The sequence below is a fragment of the Patiria miniata genome, unplaced genomic scaffold (genome assembly GCF_015706575.1).
Source record: "Patiria miniata isolate m_02_andy unplaced genomic scaffold, ASM1570657v1 HiC_scaffold_9, whole genome shotgun sequence".
Lineage (NCBI taxonomy): Eukaryota > Metazoa > Echinodermata > Asteroidea > Valvatida > Asterinidae > Patiria > Patiria miniata.
In genome coordinates this window covers 1,188,559-1,208,542 of record NW_024037076.1, presented here as the reverse complement: position 1 = coordinate 1,208,542, position 19,984 = coordinate 1,188,559, and the positions used below count along the sequence as shown (strand labels likewise).

The following is a 19,984-nucleotide window of genomic DNA, read 5'->3' as shown; positions in this document are numbered from 1 at the left end:
CTTTCGAAATTGCCTTCTTTTATTGTTTTCTCCAAAATGACAGCATGCCAGAAAGAATAATTTCACAGGGAGTATAGTGCTATTACTATCTTTAGAGCAAGTAGGATTTTCAACAATAATTTTGTCAATTACTTTTTGCATAGCTGCAAATGATCTACTCTAAGTTCACAGTGTTCTAAGATCGGCTATAATTCTTTATTCGTAAATACATAAGATAGTCGCCGGTTTTGGGGGTGAGGTAGGTTGGCAAGTTAATTGGAGGTGAATGGTATGCCCCCTTCCTCGTAAATTGAGACCAAGTGGTCTAGCTACTACTCGCCTGTTGCAGCTGAGGGATCAGTCCGTTGCAATTGGCAGGCTGCTTCAGATCGCTGCATCGTGGTAGGGACATCAGTCCACTGGTAGGCTGCTTCAGATTGTTGCATCGTGGTAGGGACATCAGTCCACTGGTAGGCTGCTTCAGATTGTTGCATCGTGGTAGGGACATCAGTCCGTTGGCAGGCTGCTTCAGATTGTTGCCTCATGGTAGGGACATCAGTCCACTGGTAGGCTGCTTCAGATTGTTGCATCGTGGTAGGGACATCAGTCCACTGGTAGGCTGCTTCAGATTGTTGCATCGTGGTAGGGACATCAGTCCGTTGGCAAGCTGCTTCAGATTGTTGCCTCATGGTAGGGACATCAGTCCACTGGTAGGCTGCTGCAGATTGTTGCATCATGGTAGGGACATCAGTCTGTTGGCAGGCTGCTTTATATTGTTGCATCATAGTAGGGACATCAGTTCGTAGGTAGGATGCTTCAGATTGTTGCATCTTGGCAGGAACATCAGTCCAGGCTGCTCTAGAGGTTTCGTTACCCATTGTACTTTGGATCACCTGCCACCAAATGGAAGTCCTGAATGCCTATGATTAAACAATTAAAACAATTAAAATGCAGCACAGCTTTCTTTAAAAGGAAGCTGTGCTGCATTTTAATTGTTCTTTGGTAGGTAAATTCATGAATGTGTTTAATGGATTATTAAACACACCCAAGACCACTGACAAGACAAAAGAAGGCAAGGCAAACTAGTAACACTGGTCCCAGAGTGCACACAATTCTATTCAAATTAAACAATTAAAATGGCCTTATATTTCAGCCTTAGCAAGGCCTTCTTCGGAGGCAAATGACAGAGCTAGAGCAAGAAACAAACACGTAGGGGACACACAAGCATGCAGGATTGGAAGGAGAAACATAAAGGAGGAATGGGGGGGGGGGGGGGGAAGGGGAGCAAGACCAAATGGCCGTGCTGGGAATCTTGTTGTCAGTATTGATCATGAGGGGAATTTCTCATTGTGATTTTTAGAAAAAATTAAATGAGCAGTAGCCAAACTCACAAGTTACATGTACAGTTGAATTTGCAGCAGCTTGATTCAGAGACATCCAAGATGACACTGACGCACTGCAGCTGCTACACCCACCGATCTCATGACCACTCGACGGAACTACATTATGCAAATGAATCTCTGGTTCAATCTCCTTATATGGCGTGAACTTATCAATTTACGAGTTAATGATTGACAAGCACTGCGACAGTCCGTCAAATTTGCTTGGCATTAGGCCAAGCTGCTCGCCCAGACCAGTGTAATTCACAAGTGACTGTCAGTCAGTAAGAAATGTGTGAGAAAAGTACCCCAAAAAAACCCACATATTGTATAATCCATGAAACCAAAAGAACTACAAAAAATGAAATGAGCAGTAGCCAAACCTACAAGTTACATGTACAGTTGAATTTGCAGCAGCTTGATTCAGAGATATCCAAAATGGCCCTGATGCACTGCAACTGCACCCTCCGATCTCATGACCACTTGACGGAATTAGGCCGAGTAAAAAAAAAAATAGTTTCTAGTCCGGGGTTTTTGAAAAAAGGGAGGAAGCGGGGCTTTTTATTTTTCATTTTTTATTTATTTCAAGATGACCGCCTTTTCAAAATGTCCTGCAACCGTTGGTGTTCCACTGTTCAAAGACACTTTTAAAGATGAAAGACAAGTTGGACAAGAGAACTTTACAGTGTCATTTAGAGTTGTATTTGTATTGGTATTTATTTTCCGATGAATTTGTAGACTTTTTCGGTGTTTTTCTACTACATTTTTCAAAAATAAAAAATAATAAAAAATCCAGGCGGCCTCCAAAAAGGAAGCGGGCGGGGACGAGAAACTTGTTGTTTTTTTTACTTCGCCTTATGCAAGTGAATCTCTGGGTCGATATCTTCATATGGTTTCAACTGATCAATTTACCAGTTAATGATTGACAAGCACTGCGACAGTCCGTGAAATTTGCTTGGCATTAGGCCAACACAAATACACCTGGGATTTTTCCCAGACAGTTTCAAGTCCACTGTACTAATATATCAACCATTATTATATTCAATGCAAATTAATTCACCTTTGAGCCTTTAGTCAACATTTGTACCAGTACGTGTATGGTTCAGCTTACAGACTGGAACAGCTCTGAAACCATGCACACCCAAATCAGGCCACTCTTTAGCCAGCAATAGTTCCAAAAATTCCATTGGGCAAAGGAAAGGTCCTCGGTATTTCACCAACCAAGTTTGCAGACTCAATTCAATTTTTAAAGGAGACATTTCTTGAATATTTTGCACATATTAGGCAAGTCAAGGATGTCAAAATGAGGCTAAGGACTACTGGTTCATGACCAACCATGACCCACTGAACTAGCCCTTCATTCAGTGTTATTGATCTGGTGGCCTGGTGGCTGACTATGAGAAAAAAAATGTGTAGTAAATATAGAGATTAGTTCCCAGTTCATGCCACATGTTTCTTTTGGTACACTTGATTGATGCAGTATTCGCTCATATCCCCCCCCCCCCCCACCCTTCAAACAGGGCGCTGGTAAGGGCTGATGAGCTTCACAGAATCTTGTGAAGGAAGTACAGATTGACCTTCGCATGCAGCTAGCGCGCGCTACGCATGATGTGCACCGGAAGCTAGTTTGTGTGATGCGTTCTATGTCACAGGTCACGCAAATCTATCCAATGAGAGCTCAAATGACGTCAGCCCTGACCAGCGTCCTGTTTGCAGGGTGGGGGGTACGAGCGAAAATGCAGTACTGACGAAGCGGTGTTGGACTGTTTTTTTCAGGTGCCAGTCTATTTTCTAACGTACTGCCTGTTTTTAATACCTGAAGTTTTGGGACTCTCGATCTCATTCACAGTATTGAGCATGTTGACGATCCCAAATTTTCGGACTAGGTATAATACAACATGCAAAAGGTCCACAGCAATCATAAATTTTATTGCTGTATCATGGAGGAAGGAACAATGATCTAATAACTAATGATCTAAATACTCTAATAACATTGAGAAACTAGAATTAAGTGCAATTAAAACCTGCTGGAATAATTATGTGGTAGGTGTACATCTAGTATAACTGGCAGCAGGCCTAATGTCTATGAAAATATTATTACCACCCCCACCAAAAACACAATCAGCAAAAGTTACTACAAACTGACAAGTACAACATGACTTAAAGACATAGTCCATCACTTGTAATTTGTGCATTTTGTTCGTTTGAAGCTACAAAAGTGTTCAAAATCTAATGAAGGATAAGTGAACAACTAACCTGATGAAGTTTCAGCTCAGCTTCAGCTGTATATTCCGAGAAACACAGCATTCTAGGATCTCAATTTCAAATCAAAAGTTGCTGAATCATGTTTTGAATTGGGCCTGAATTCAGCGTTCGAGACACGTTCTCACTGAGCTGATTGCAGCTATACACGATGTCGCGCACTGATCCGACAAATTATAGCAACCGCGCACGCATCGAGCCAAAGCTCTCTGCGCGCTTCGCCGAATAACAAAACGAACAACTAATTTAAATTTTCCTACGGTGCGTCTTAAGACGCACTGTTGGAAGGGCCTCTTTCGTTGATTACTTCATAATGACAGCTTGCCAGAAAGAATAATTTCACAGGGAGTTTAGTCCCCTTACTATCTTTCAACCAAGTTGTTTTTCAAGAATAATTAGGCCAGTTACTTTTCGGATGGCTGCAAATGATGGACTATGAGCCCTGTGCGCTACCAAAAGAGGGCGCTCTTTTACCTAGCAACGACGTCCCTTGGGCGGGACATTTCGCTGGTTGACGCGCACCGTTCCTTGTGTGTGACCCGCGTACACCAGGGGATTTGTTCGACGTACACGCAGTGGCCGCGCTTTGCAGCAAATGAATTGCAGTCAGGCAAGATGGCGTCGGTCGGTCACCCCCAACTGTATTTCCTTTGCCGGTGAGGGGGTACTTGTGAACGGAACAGATAGCTTTAACTATATCAACTAATTTTTGCAAAATTCCATTTTCAAATGTAAATTTGTTGACAGGGCACCCCTTAAATTTCAGCTGTACCATGTTCTACTCTCCACCTAACCATTCCTGTCTCGTTCAACCCTAACCCCTTAAAGGCTCTTTTGGGGTCAAGGACCAAAATACCACAGAATACTACATGTGTTGTGCACAATTGTATAGAAAGAAATGACATGTACTCAGTTGTATTATGTAGCTTTAAGAGCGGTTAGTACATCAATTTTCTGTTCAAACTCTCGTCATCTGCCGGCCTCCTTACCCTTCATCCCGTTCTGCCTCATGGTGGCGCTATATTCACTTTTACTGGAGGTTCAACTTATCTGTCTTTATAGAGATCAGTGGTAGGCAGTGGTAGGTTCTTCATTAACCTCGTCCCCAGTGCTTACTTTATTTCCAACCTTGTTTCCAATAGTAAGCCCTGGATAGGATTCTTTCTTCCCAGAGTTGTAACGAGTCACTGATTTTTGTGACTCGAGTCGAGTCGAGTCGAGTCACAGAGTGTGGTCGAGTCGAGTCGAGTCGAGTCGAGTCAAGTATTTAGCTCGAGTCAAAATCGAGTCACAAATATTTGAACACTAAATTACAATAAAAAGCAACAAACACAAGAGAGAAAGAATACAAGGCACCAGTCTATTACGGAAATCCAAAGACATAAAGTATGCTGTACCAGGTACCCAACCAACAGTTTCCATTGCTAGCTCACGTCACAGATAAGAAGATGTGAAACTTCGGTCTTATAACTAGTTTGGGTTCGGGTCTAGATTTTGTTGTTCGCTGATTGCTGACAACGTTAAAACCTAATTGCATTATACAAAACCGTTTCTGATTATTTAAAGGTGGGCCCGTCCGTATCCATTTTTGTGTGTGAAATCGGGACATGAATTTAGCCAGCGTTCCACCAAGAACTTCAAAATCGCCCGAAACCAATGATGAAACCACAGATTGAGAAATGCGTTTTAAGTCTGGTTCCGGGTTTAGCATTACATGCTATAGAACCACAAGGTGGGAGTCCGCGACACGGTGTATGTTTGTTGTTTCATTATGGAGGAAGGAAACAGACTGCCGCTGTATATAAACGTACATTATTTGCGAACATTAACGTGACGTGAACAAAAACTGGCAAAGCGAACGGCGCAGCGTAAGTCATTGCAAATATTTTTCGCAAGTAAGTTTTGCTTTTATTTTGGGACTCGAGTCTTATTAGCCTTCCTCGAGTCGAGTCGAGTCATTCTGATGAGGGACTCGAGTCATTTGCTCGCAGTAACTCGAGTCGAGTCATTTACCCGTCGGGACTCGAGTCGAGTCGAGTCGCCAAAAAATGTGACTCGAGTCGGACTCGAGTCGAGTCATTGACTCGAGTCATTACAACTCTGTTTCTTCCTGTATCCTGATTCGATACCACAATTGGCTAGTAATGGATTTATATCGTGTACTTGGTGTTGTTATTTCCAACGTGCATCACGTGTTTTCAAGATCATAATTGTAATTATGACGTCCATGCCTTCTCAAAAATACTCTTTTCCTTTCCACTTTGCTGGTATTAATATGAAATGTGATACTGCATATATCGGATAAGATTTAACTTCGAAAACACTGTTTTCGTAACTCACGCGCGACGAACTGATGTTTTTACCCCAGACACCACATAAAAAAACGAATGCTAATGTAAGGTACAGGCAGGCACCAAACTATTCCTCATTTGCCTACGTGTTGACAAATTTTGCACATGCAAATGATCCAATAGCCCTGAGATAATGACATCACGCTTTGATAACATGCAAATTTCCTAAGTGGGGCCAAAAAAAAAAAAAAGTCGGTCTCTGGTCAGTGCGCGCATCGATTTTAATCATGCGCGTCAACCTTTTTTTTCCTTCAAATTGTCTGCGGTAGTTACAGCAGCACCCTCTATTGCCGCACCTCCTCAAATGTTTATACCAAGGAATGGGGAAATTGCACCAAGGCAAATGATGGAGGGCACCAAGGCAAATTATGGAAGTCCCCAATGTATATGAGGACACAACAAAAGCAAAATAGTACCCACCTTGTCTGTACAATCCAAGCTTTTAAAAAAAAAAAAAAAGGCCAAAAGAGACCCCCCAAAAAAAAAAAAACCGCGTCGCCGCATCAATTCCGGAACTTTGGTCTGACCAGAGACCGAATATTATTTTTTTTTGGCCTGGTGGACGTACAGTCCCTACTTCGTCTGGCGTTCCCACTTCGCTCCCATTGGAAAGCGCATTTGTATGTATATAAACAAAGCCATTACGACATTAGGTCTCAGGTCTATACCAGGGTGAGAGAGCAGTTAGTGGTGGGCGCATACTGCTTGACACCCTGGGGAGGTTGGTTCTTTATGTCTGTGGTCGGCCCACAGACCTCTATTACACAGTTGAAGAAACATCTATGAAGTTATTTTTCGATTGTAAAAAAAATCCCTAGTGTACTTAGTATGATTTAGGTAGATTAAATCACAATAAACGTAGGGCAAGGAGGGGGGCACGGGCCCCCATCTGAAATCTTGAAATAACAAAAGAATAATACACCGCGCTGTTGAAATGAGCGTTTGATGGACTGTGTTCATATCTAAAAATAAGACCTGTATTATTAATATTGTCATGCCAAAACTGTTGGGCGCCTAGCTGCGTCCGCAATGATTATGCATTGTATAATGTTGAGTGCATGCGCTGTGAATTTCACTATAACACATCGATTTCGCCATTAGTAGTGTTTTGAAACAGTGAATGCCATACTCAGTACTGAGTGATTATTCACAAGAAATTCCTTACCATGATGAATGTGAGCTCAGTTCTCCATAAGTTTGTAGCTGTTCATAATTCCATTACATTCATTCTTGGGAGTGTGCTATTTGAGGTTTACTGGCCCTGCTCCAAGTAGGCCTAACTATATATTGAGAACAAAATGTTTCAGTCATACAAAACTAACAGGCCTATAGTTAGATAGCTTGAGTAACTCCAGCGCATTATATGTTCACCTATTGTGACGGAAAGTGTGTGAGCATAGAGCCAGTTTATTTGTGACGTCATATTGTCGCGTCAGTGCAAGAAGGTCGTTACTCGGTTCTGCAACAAAGTCGTATCTCGCGCGAATACGTTCCATGCAACAAGGTCGAATCCCAACGTCCATTGACTTTGCACGTACATCCTGGTTATTTTAAGCAAGATACGACCTTTTGACATTCTTAAACTCGCGTTTTGCGTTTATGTCATTTTAGGAGATACTACCTTGTTGCACTGACGCGACAATAGCACTAACCCTTAATCCCCAGTGTGTTAGGTAAAGGATAATGCCCAAGGTACGCGACATTCGTGGGTAAGAATGGCCCGAGGGAGCGTGAGCCACATTTGTCTTGAATAGACTGCCTGGGAAGGGCTTGAACTGGACGAGAACGGGACGAGGACAGGGTGGGGACAGGAGTGCAAGCCACCTTTGTCTTGAATAGAACTGCCTGAGAACGGCTTGGACTGCACGAGGATGGGACGAGGACAGGTGGGGATGGGAGTGCAAGCCACCTTTGTCTTGAATAGAACTGCCTGAGAACGGCTTGGACTGGACGAGGATGGGACGAGGACAGGGTGGGGACGGGAGTGTGAGCCACATTTGTCATGAATAGAACTGCCTGGGAAGGGCTTGGACTGGATAAGGACGGGACGAGGACGGGGTGGGGACGGAGTGTGAGCCACATTTGTCGTGAATAAAGCTGCCTGGGAAGGGCTTGGACTGGAAAAGGAAGGGACGAGGATGGGGTGGGGACGGGAATGTGAGCCACCTTTGTCTTGAATAGAACTGCCTGAGAACGGCTTGGACTGGACGAGGACGGGACGAGGACAGGTGGGGATGGGAGTGCAAGCCACCTTTGTCTTGAATAGAACTGCCTGGGAAGGGCTTGGACTGGATGAGGACGGGATGAGGACGGGGTGGGGACGAGAGTGTGAGCCACATTTGTCTTGAATAGAAATGCTTGGGAAGGGCTTGGACTGGACGAGGATGGGACGAGGACGGGGTGGGGACGGGAGTGTGAGCCACATTTGTCTTGAATAGAACTGCCTGGGAAGGGCTTGGACTGGACGAGGACGGGACGAGGACAGGGTGGGGACGAGAGTGTGAGCCACATTTGTCTTGAATAGAACTGCCTGGGAAGGGCTTGGACTGGATGAGGACAGGGTGGGGATGGGAGTGTGAGCCACATTTGTCTTGAATAGAGCTGCCTGGGAAGGGCTTGGACTAGACGAGGACGGGACGAGGACAGGGTGGGGACGGGAGTGTGAGCCACATTTGTCTTGAATAGAACTGCCTGGGAAGGGCTTGGACTGGATGAGGACGGGACGAGGACGGGGTGGGGACGGGAGTGTGAGCCACATTTGTCTTGAATAGAACTGCCTGGGAAGGGCTTGGACTGGATGAGGACGGGACGAGGACGGGGTGGGGACGGGAGTGTGAGCCACATTTGTCTTGAATAGAACTGCCTGGGAAGGGCTTGGACTGGATGAGGACAGGGTGGGGATGGGAGTGTGAGCCACATTTGTCTTGAATAGAGCTGCCTGGGAAGGGCTTGGACTAGACGAGGACGGGACGAGGACAGGGTGGGGACGGGAGTGTGAGCCACATTTGTCTTGAATAGAACTGCCTGGGAAGGGCTTGGACTGGATGAGGACGGGACGAGGACGGGGTGGGGACGGGAGTGTGAGCCACATTTGTCTTGAATAGAACTGCCTGGGAAGGGCTTGGACTGGATGAGGACGGGACGAGGACGGGGTGGGGACGGGAGTGTGAGCCACATTTGTCTTGAATAGAACTGCCTGGGAAGGGCTTGGACTGGATGAGGACGGGACGAGGACGGGGTGGGGACGGGAGTGTGAGCCACATTTTTCTTGAATAGAGCTGCCTGGGAAGGGCTTGGACTGGACGAGGACGGGACGAGGACGGGGTTGGGACAGGAGTGGGAGCCACATATGTCTTGAATAGAACTGCCTGAGAACGGCTTGGACTGGACGAGGATGGGACGAGGACGGGGTGGGGATGGGAGTGTGAGCCACATTTGTCTTGAATAGAACTGCCTGAGAACGGTTTGGACTGGACGAGGATGGGACGAGGACGGGGTGGGGACAGGAGTGGGAGCCACATTTGTCTTGAATAGAACTGCCTTAGAACGGCTTGGACTGGATGAGGACGAGACGAGGACGGGGTGGGGACAGGAGTGTGAGCCACATTTGTCTTGAATAGAACTGCCTGAGAATGGCTTGGACTGGACGAGGACGGGAGGAGGACGGTGTGGGGACGAGAGTGTGAGCCACATTTGTCTTGACTAGAACTGCCTGAGAACGGCTTGGACTGGATGAGGACGGGACGAGGACGGGGTGGGGACGGAGTGTGAGCCACATTTGTTGTGAATAAAGCTGCCTGGGAAGGGCTTGGACTGGAAAAGGAAGGGACGAGGACGGGGTGGATACGGGAATGTGAGCCACCTTTGTCTTGAATAGAACTGCCTGAGAACGGCTTGGACTGGACAAGGACGGGACGAGGACAGGGTGGGGATGGGAGTGCAAGCCACCTTTGTCTTGAATAGAACTGCCTGGGAAGGGCTTGGACTGGATGAGGACGGGATGAGGACGGGGTGGGGACGAGAGTGTGAGCCACATTTGTCTTGAATAGAAATGCCTGGGAAGGGCTTGGACTGGACGAGGATGGGACGAGGACGGGGTGGGGACGGGAGTGTGAGCCACATTTTTCTTGAATAGAACTGCCTGGGAAGGGCTTGGACTGGACGAGGACGGGACGAGGACAGGGTGGGGACGAGAGTGTGAGCCACATTTGTCTTGAATAGAACTGCCTGGGAAGGGCTTGGACTGGATGAGGACAGGGTGGGGATGGGAGTGTGAGCCACATTTGTCTGAATAGAGCTGCCTGGGAAGGGCTTGGACTAGACGAGGACGGGATGAGGACAGGGTGGGGACGAGAGTGTGAGCCACATTTGTCTTGAATAGAACTGCCTGGGAGGGGCTTGGACTGGACGAGTATGGGACGAGGACAGGGTGGGGATGGGAGTGTGAGCCACATTCGCTTAAATAGAACTGCCTGGGAAGGGCTTGGACTGGACGAGGACGGGCCGAGGACGGGGTGGGGACGAGAGTGTGAGCCACATTTGTCTTGAATAGAAATGCCTGGGAAGGGCTTGGACTGGACGAGGATGGGACGAGGACGGGGTGGGGACGGGAGTGTGAGCCACATTTTTCTTGAATAGAACTGCCTGGGAAGGGCTTGGACTGGACGAGGACGGGACGAGGACAGGGTGGGGACGAGAGTGTGAGCCACATTTGTCTTGAATAGAACTGCCTGGGAAGGGCTTGGACTGGATGAGGACAGGGTGGGGATGGGAGTGTGAGCCACATTTGTCTTAAATAGAACTGCCTGGGAAGGGCTTGGACTGGACGAGGACGGGACGAGGACGGGGTGGGGACGGGAGTGTGAGCCACATTTGTCTTGAATAGAACTGCCTGGGAAGGGCTTGGACTGGACGAGGACGGGACGAGGACAGGGTGGGGACGAGAGTGTGAGCCACATTTGTCTTGAATAGAGCTGCCTGGGAAGGGCTTGGACTGGACGAGGACGGGCCGAGGACGGGGTGGGGACAGGAGTGTGAGCCACATATGTCTTGAATAGAACTGCCTGAGAACGGCTTGGACTGGACGAGGATGGGACGAGGACGGGGTGGGGATGGGAGTGTGAGCCACATTTGTCTTGAATAGAACTGCCTGAGAACGGTTTGGACTGGACGAGGATGGGACGAGGACGGGGAGGGGATGGGAGTGTGAGCCACATTTGTCTTGAATAGAACTGCCTTGGAAGGGCTTGGACTGGACGAGGACGGGACGAGGACAGGGTGGGGACGAGAGTGTGAGCCACATTTGTCTTGACTAGAACTGCCTGAGAACGGCTTGGACTGGATGAGGACGGGACGAGGACGGGGTTTGGGACGGGAGTGTGAGCCACATTTGTCTTGAATAGAGCTGCCTGAAAACGGCTTGGACTGGATGAGGACGGGACGAGGATGGGGTGTGGATGGGAGTGTGAGCCACAGTTGTCTTGAATAGAACTACCTGTGATGTATTTCTCAAACTGAACACCGCCCTCTGTTGGTTACATTAAAGTTGACCTTTCGGGGTTCACCAGCTTGTTCTGAAATGATCGTGTCTTGTGTGAATACTCTAGTTTAACTATACATTTGTGGCTGCTCGTCAGCGAATAACATTACATGGTGTCAGAAAACGGATCATAAAAGTCGCAATGTCAGGCTTGAAACCACCGGGACAGTTGCAGCTGGAAGGGAACTTGGCGAAAAACTGGAAGGAATGGGTGCGTTCATTTGAACTGTACGCTATGGCCACGGAACTGCAGAAGAAACCGGAGCCAGTGCATTGTGCAACGTTTCTGCACGTGGCAGGCCCAGCGGCACAGCGTGTATATGCGACACTGACGTTCGCGGACGATGAGAAGGACAAACTGCAAGTACTTAAAGCCAAGTTCAAACAATACTGTGAACCCAAGAGAAACCTGTCAGTACTGCGATACATGTTCAACTCGAAAAACCAGAAAGTGGATGAGCCGTTCGACACATACTTGACAAACGTGAAATGCCTGGTGAGGGAATGTGAATTTGGTGACATTGAGAATTCCCTCCTTCGAGACAGAGTTGTGTGTGGTGTAAAGGACACAAAAACACGAGAAAAACTGCTTCAGGAAGATAATTTGACCCTGGAAAAGTGCATCAATATCTGCCAGGTCAGTGAAATGAGCGCCACACATGTGAAAGCCCTACAGGCTGAACTGGATTTGACCCAGCAAAAACAGGAGGTTAACCGGGTGACGTCCACTAAAGCCAGACTTCCGACCAGAGCTGCAAGTCGCAAGGAAATGTCAAATAACAACGCAGAAAATGGAGCAAAGTCACGGTGTGACTTCTGTACTTACGTACACTTCGCAAACCGCTGTCCTGCAAAGTGTGAGCAGTGCAACTCGTGCCATAAAGTTGGACATTTCAGCAAATCGAGAATATGCAAAGCCTAACACAAGTCACGACCAAAGATGGTCAGGGAAGTCAACGAAAGCAGTGATGATGATGAGGACAACACCCAGTATGATGTTGCCGGTGTCAACCTACAGGAACCAAGAAAACAACTCGAGGACCTGATGATAGACTACATCGCTGGACAAGAATCAGGCGACTGGACTGAAACCTGTCAAATTGGGAGAAACAAGGTGGACTTCAAGCTTGATTCAGGATCTCAAGCGGACATTCTACCAGAAGACTGTTTCAAAAACACTGGACTGGCATTGCTTCCCAGTAAGGCATCTCTCAAATCCTATTCAGGGCACAAGATTAAGGCATTAGGAAAGACCATAGCCAATTTGAAGGTTGGTACAGGTACCGGTTGCACCACACAACAAGTTGTTTTTCAAGTGGTAAGCGGAAATGTAAAACCTATCTTAGGTCTGAAAACATGTCAAAGGCTAGGATTGATTAAGAGAGTAAGAGTAGATGAAGTGGTTAGTGGTAGTGCGCAAAATGTGCCAGTGCATAGCAACATCACGTTCACAGAACACAATGATTTGTATGAAGGGCTAGGGAAACTGCAAAACCACGAATATGAGATTGAATTGAATGTAGATGCCGCACCAGTTCAGAACCCTCCACGCACTATTCCTTACACATTGTGCGACAAAGTGAGGGCTGAATTAGAGCGTATGGAAAACCTTGGGGTCATTGCGCGTGTGGAAGAGCCCACAGACTGGGTCAGTTCCATGTCAATAGTTGGTAAACCGGATGGCAGTGTGCGCATTTGTCTTGACCCGCGAGAGCTCAATAATGCCATAAAGAGAGCCCATTACCCTATGCCCACCCTCTGAGATGTTGCAGCGCGCATGCCACAGGCTAAGGTGTTTTCAAAGTTTGACACTACAAGTGGTTATTGGCAACTTCCTCTCACACAAAGAAGCTCGTACTTGACAACATGTAACACACCCTTTGGAAGATTTCGATATATGGTTCTACCATTCGGCATTTCGTCGGCAAGTGAAATTTGGCAGCGCGCCATGGTCACTGAATTTGGGGCACTTGAAGGGGTTGAAATTGTTGTCGATGATATCCTAGTTTGGGGGGAAAACACAACTGAGCATGATGAGCGAGTAGCTAAGTTCCTGGCAAAAGTCAGAGAATCAGGACTTAAACTCAATAGGAAAAGTCTGTCATTGGCACAGACAAACTTGAATATGTGGGTCCATGGGCGTCGCGAGGGAGGGGCAAGGGGGGGCACTTGCCCCCCCCCCCCCCTGGAAAAGCAAAAAAAAAAAAAAAAAAGGAAGAAAAAAAAAAGAAAAAAAAGAAAAAAGAAAAAGAGGCGCGAAGACAAAGTGGTGTACATTTAATGAGTTGGGGGGGGGGGGCAAAATGTCCCTGCCCCCCCTCTTAAACTGATAAATCGAGAATGTGTTGAGAAATACAAGCGTTTTTTGGCAAAAAAATTTTTTGCCCCCCTCTAGAAAAAATCCTGGCGACGCCCTTGTGTGGGTCATGTGATTTCCGCAGAAGGACTCTCACCAAGTCCAGCGTGTATCCAGTCTGTATTGGAAATGCCAATCCCAACTAACAAACATGAGCTTGAAACCTTTCTCGGCATGATCACATACGTTAGTAAGTTCATTCCCAATCTTTCTGAAATCACTGCGCCGTTGCGACAGCTTACCGAAAAGCAAATAGCTTGGCACTGGAATGAAAAACACACAAAAGCCGTGCAAACACTCAAGCATATTATAACATCAGCACCAGTACTGATGTTATATGATGTGAATAAGCCGGTCAGCTTGGCCACTGATGCATCCAAGCATGGGTTTGGATCAGTATTGATGCAAGATAATAACAGACCAGTGGCATATGCATCGCGTAGTACTAGTCCTGCTGAAAAAAAATTACGCGACTATTGAAAAGGAGATGTGCGCCATTCTCTTTGCGTGCCACAAATTCCATGACTATATCTTTGGAAAACAGACAACAGTGATCACAGATCATAAGCCATTGGTAGGAGTGTTCCACAAGCCATTGCATAAGTTGAGCCCACGATTGCAGCGTATGCGCATGCACCTACTGAGATATGACCTCAGTGTACAATATGGCAACCAGGTAACACAATGTTTGTGCCAGATGCGTTAAGCCGCATAATAAATAGAAGAGGTGACAACATCTCAGAGTTTGATGAATTGCGGGAAATCAACATGATTTTAAGACAACTCCCAATTACTGAATTACGATTGCAGCAATTCCGTGAAGAAACAGCCGCGGACCCCACACTTGCGAAGGTGAAAGGTCACATTATGAATGGCTGGCCTGTTGATAAACACCACTTGACAAGTGATGTTGGCCCATACTATGCAGTCCACAATGAATTAGTGTTCTGTGATGGCATTATTTTTCTTGGCAACCGGGTTGTAGTTCCGCGAAGCATGCAGAAGGACATGCTTAAGAAAATCCATGAGTCTCACCTAGGGATAGTGAAACTCAAACAGAGAGCACGAGCCATTTTATACTGGCCGGGCATGAATTTGCAAATTGAAGACACGGTAGCCAAGTGTGCTATCTGTCAGTCAAGTAGGAAAACTCAACCTGCTGAACCAATGATACAACATGACATACCTGACAGACCATGGTCTAAACTAGGTGCAGATGTGTTCCACTTAGGAGTGAACTATCTGCTTGTAGTTGACTACTACTCCAAATTTCCAGAAGTACAGGCCTTGCAAGATCACACAGCCCATTCGGTCATACATGAATTGAAAATTATATTTGCCCGCTCCGGTACACCAGATCTGTTGATTACTGATAATGCAAGCCAATTTGTGTGCGAAGACTTCAGAACTTTCCAAAACATGTGGGAGTTCAGGCATGTCACGTCTAGCCCAAGGTACCCACAGAGCAACGGGCAAGCCGAGCGCTGTATTCAAACAGTGAAAACACTCATGAAAAAGGCTAAGGTGTCTGGCAGGGACCCTTATATGGCACTGCTGGAATATCGCAACACGCCCCTCGATGGCACAGAGGGTTATGCACCAGCACAATTACTCAATAGTCGCTTGCTCAAAAGCCGACTTCCCACTTCATCGACTCTTCTTCAATCACAAGTATAGTCCCACCCATGAAAGCCAAACTCAAAGAGAGACAGACTGTGCAAAAACACTACTATGACGCAAAATGTAGTAAGCCAAAGTGCACACTACACACTGGGGAACAAGTTAGATGCCAAAATCCGCACAGCCAATAACCCTAGAAGCTATATGATTGCGACACCAACTGGACAGGTGTATAGAAGAAATAGGCATCACATTGTTCACTCCAAAGAACATGCTAACATTGAAGGGAATTCATTGTCTCAGCCCAACCTAGTCTCTCCTAGCACACAGAATGAAAATATCCATCAGACTGCAGAACCTGAAGAACCAAGTGAGACAAAACAACATAGTGTAAAATATGATAGCGTGACTGTAGGTCAGACTACTACTACTAGAAGTGGCAGGGTAGTAAGACCAACTCAAAAACTTGACCTGTAAGCTGAAGTTGTACACCAAATTGCATAGACAGTAAATAACAGATTTGTGGCTTTTTCAAGATGGTCTAAATTCATGTACAAACGCTTGTGCTTTTTTCAAATTTGCTTTATTTGCTTTATTCAAACACCTTCCATAGTTCTCTAATCCTCCCTTTAGTAAATCACATTTTGAAGTATTCCCTTATAAAGTTCAGTAACACTTTGCTCAAGCTTATTGTTTGTTTCCTACATGTACATGTAAGTTCCCAAAGTTCAACTTGTTTAATGTTTACTTAATTTGTATGGGGGAGATGTGATGTATTTCTAAATACATCACATTACAGGTTACATTACAGTTGACCTTTCGGAGTTCACCAGCTTGTTCTGAAATGATCGTGTCTTGTGTGAAGTTACTCTAGTTTAACTATACATTTGTGGCTGCTCGTCAGCGAATAACATTAGGCGAAGTAAAAAAAAAACATGTTTAGCGTCCCCGCCCGCTTCCTTTTTAGAGGCCGCCTCCTTTTTTTTTTTTTTTTTTTTTTTTTTAAATATGGTGCAATTGCGCAGAAGAGATGTTCGGTTCTGCATAGTTATATCATTTTGGTCTCATTTTCTGTTGCATCTTGCCCATAAGAAGCCAATATGTCATTTCCTGAGTCCAAGTGGCGGCCATTTTGAAAAAAGCTGGTAACCATCTTGAAAAATAGCCCGGCCGCGTTGTCTTGAAAAATGTGTCGGGCAGCCATTTTGAAAAGAAAAAAACAACAAAAAAAGGGCCTCCTCCTTCCTTTTTGTCAAAGAGGCAGGACGATAAACATGTTTTTTTTTTATTTTGCCTTACACTACCTCAGAACGGCTTGGACTGGATGAGGACGGGACGGGACGAGGACGGGGCACTACACATGGATTATGGTCTGGGATCCAAGGCTTTTTTTTTTTAATTTCTCGTGTCCTAGCCCTGTTTCAGTATTTGTTTTGGTCGTGACCATCATATTACGCATGACCATCATTATAAGAACGGCACTGTGTGAAAGGGGCTTTGGGTAAATACGCCCCCTTCAATGATAGATCCAGTCATTTATTATTCTAAGCATTTTGAACAACGTTAACTGTATAAGACGTGAATGCAAAAGGAAAAACATGACAAACATTTTGGCACAACAAAAAGTGATGTAGTTGCCAACTAGTGAAATTAGAGTTGCCCTGGATCTACACTAACTTTAGCAAGAAACTTAGAATTTAACTAACGCTGGTAATATTTCTTGAATACCAAATAGTTAACAACTAGGCTTGGTAAGCATTTACATGCCTTTTTAGTTAGGCTTAGTAAGGTTTCATGAATATATGGCTCTGATGTTTTACTACAATAGGATTCCTGGTTAAGTTATGGCTTTCCGGTACATGTAAATGGAGTCCACTTGTTACTGAAGGCCGGGTTCCTCATCTGGTCTTTGACTATATGCTGAGGTCTGGGTGCACAGATCCTTCAAAACAAGAGACATGTATTGCTTCAATTAAATATTGTTTATTACATGGATTGAATAGTCTTCCTCTACGGAGGAAAACATAGAAAGGAAATGACGACTTGGGATTTCCAGTGCATTAGTAAGGCAGTGTACAAAATAAATTTGCCAAATAAATGAATCTTTTTTTGTGTGTCTGTACTGATGTTGGACGCAACCTTGTCAAATGTTACCTTAATAATTAGTACATGCTCACAAACCGACCAAAAGAAATTCAAACCAAAAGCTGGTAACTTCAAAAAACTGGTTACCTGTCTCGAGACCGAGACCAGTTTTAAGTCCTACCAACCATGATTATTCATTTTTCACCCCAGGCAGCCTCATTATTCCATTCATTCATGTAAAAATGCAAAATGCATCATGTTCACTCTTTTCCAAATAGGAACACACAATAGGTACGCCATCAGGGGTGGGTTCATAGAGGAACAAACTACAAGACTTTTCCACTATAAATAGCGGCCTATTGTGTCCACCATAAAGGTATCCCTTTTTAATTCTAGGGTTCTCATATTTTTTTTGGCCTTGAATGAGTGAAGGTTGGTTGAAAAAAAAATGGGGTAAAAAAAAAAAGGTACATGTTGAATGCACAAAAGGCTAAATAAAATGACGCAAACTGTTAAATATATACAATACTGTCTTGTTCTGAATTAGATTTTATTTCCATGATTTTTAAATAAATATCAAACAACCCAACTTTGGCAACTTCCAGCCCAATTAATAAAATAAACAAAATATAAATTATCTTTGGCAACCTAAATATACAAATGTGGACAGGTGATTTGTAGTTTCAGATTCCTGTTTTGCTATACCTGTTTTCCGTAAAAACACTGTGTACAATTTTCAAATAAACACAAAAAATGTCAACTTTTGGCACATGTAAAATGAAATGAGAAAAAAATCTTTGGCATCTTAAAAATGATATCAAACCCTGTTTCGTTATTATATTGCTAACCCCTACTTTGTGCATCAAAATGCGGTTTTTTTCATATCCCTGCATTTATTCATGGTCCACCACTTGCATGATTGAAAATCTTGTGCACGATCTTTAAATAAACAAACATAACCAGTTTGGGCAACTCTTGGCATAAATCAAATGAATCAAACATGGATTGTCTTTTGAGAACTTGTAGAAAAACATGAACTTTGATTTGCACCCTTTGTGTGCACTAAATGAGAGGTTGAGGTTTTAGCTTAATAACCCCCTTACTTTGTTTTTAACTTAAAAAAGTTGTTTATTACTTTACCTCATTTTATCTATCCAAGATAAAATCATTTATAATCGGAGACATTACTTGTTGTAAGTATTTCCTGTGGTCGACTCAGAGACTGAATACAATACTAGATTACTTTTACAGTGGTCTGATTCTCCAGCTAAAAATAGCTAGCATGGCATGTTCTAGAACCCACTAGCCATGACCATATAAGGCAATCCTGTGTTATGCAGATAAGAGGTAAATTAGTAGTAGACTCTTCTCAAAACAGGAGAGGGGAGTGTTAAATTTCAACCAACGAGATAGCTTACTTGTATACGTGCAGATGGGGAAATGGGGGGGGGGGGGGGGGGGGGGTTCAGGTATTCAGTTTTTAGCCTGTCTGAGCTTCTTGAAGGGTAGAAGAAGTAACCCTTCTAGACACGAGCCTTTATCCCCATCTACATTGCAAACAATTTCTGTGGCATTGCCGTCGGTATGTTCGTCCTGCTTCGAGGCATTCATGTTTAAAGCAGTTTTTATGTTTTCATTTTTTGGATTTATGCGGGTTGGCGAAGGTGCTGCCGCATCACAAACTCATATTCAGAAATCAGTTTTGTTGGATATGGATGTTTCCATGCAACACGGAAGGCGTTGCTTTATCTATCCTGGTTGCGTTTCGGTTCAGTAAAAACAATCAGCATGGTTCCCCACAAAGGATTCGCATACCACAATCTACCAACGTACAGCTCTGCCGATTCTCTCCAAGAATTTCGGAGGGTCCGCCCATCAATTGCAGGCCCCCTTTTCGGTCATTTCAACGGTACTTCGCTTACACGTTATCAGTTTAATCCGGCTCTGCGCAAAGTCTTCCTTCTTGCCAATGTGCCCAGTGATCACATTCGTGCACATTCATTCAGAATTGGGTCTCCAGTTCTGCTGCTTCGTCAGGTGTTTCCATACAAAACATTCGTGTTATGGGCCACTGGTGCTCTAATGCAGTTACAACATACATGTACATTCGCCATGTTCCGGTGTGTTCATTGACACTGACAGAGCCATCATGTTGATGGTTAGTGACAGCAACATATTCAATTATGCTCGTCAGTTGGAATAATAAATTGTATCTCCTTGACTACTTATAGGTTCCGCGCTGATCATTGGCGACTCCCTTGTCCGTTGGGTGACTGGCCATCTCGACATACATATCAACATTATTTGGCAAGGCAAAAGCAGGGCCCATTTGGGAACGTATTTCCAATGTTGTTGGCGAGACAAGGTCCAGACCCATCCGTGCTGCTGGTTCATGTTGCCACTAATGACGTTG

The 19,984-nt window shown here is 45.0% G+C and overlaps 3 protein-coding genes across 3 annotated transcripts; 1 reads left to right on the top strand and 2 right to left on the bottom strand.

Moving 5' to 3' along the window:
* Positions 1-7,640: 7,640 nt before the first annotated feature.
* Positions 7,641-9,320, bottom strand: LOC119720298 (pollen-specific leucine-rich repeat extensin-like protein 1). Its single transcript, XM_038189939.1, has one exon. It carries the CDS (start codon positions 9,318-9,320, stop codon positions 7,641-7,643), a length of 1,680 nt encoding a protein of 559 aa, XP_038045867.1.
* Positions 9,321-9,512: 192 nt separating this feature from the next.
* Positions 9,513-11,273, bottom strand: LOC119720297 (pollen-specific leucine-rich repeat extensin-like protein 1). The gene has a single exon (XM_038189938.1). It carries the CDS (start codon positions 11,271-11,273, stop codon positions 9,513-9,515), a length of 1,761 nt encoding a protein of 586 aa, XP_038045866.1.
* Positions 11,274-12,450: 1,177 nt separating this feature from the next.
* Positions 12,451-15,543, top strand: LOC119720296 (uncharacterized protein K02A2.6-like). The gene is made up of 2 exons (XM_038189937.1): positions 12,451-12,780; positions 14,677-15,543. The coding sequence occupies exons 1-2, from the start codon at positions 12,451-12,453 to the stop codon at positions 15,541-15,543; spliced, it is 1,197 nt and encodes a 398-aa protein (XP_038045865.1).
* Positions 15,544-19,984: the final 4,441 nt, after the last annotated feature.

What these genes read in the sequence shown, in the direction of transcription:
- LOC119720296 (XM_038189937.1), top strand. Translation starts at nt 12,451, where the DNA reads ATGGTCAGGGAAGTCAACGAAAGCAGTGATGATGATGAGGACAACACC. An exon ending in AGACCATAGCCAATTTGAAG is followed by an intron (nt 12,781 to 14,676) that starts GTTGGTACAGGT and finishes TTACGATTGCAG; the next exon opens with CAATTCCGTGAAGAAACAGC.
- LOC119720298 (XM_038189939.1), bottom strand. Translation starts at nt 9,320, where the DNA reads ATGTGGCTCCCACTCCTGTCCCAACCCCGTCCTCGTCCCGTCCTCGTC.
- LOC119720297 (XM_038189938.1), bottom strand. Translation starts at nt 11,273, where the DNA reads ATGTGGCTCACACTCTCGTCCCCACCCTGTCCTCGTCCCGTCCTCGTC.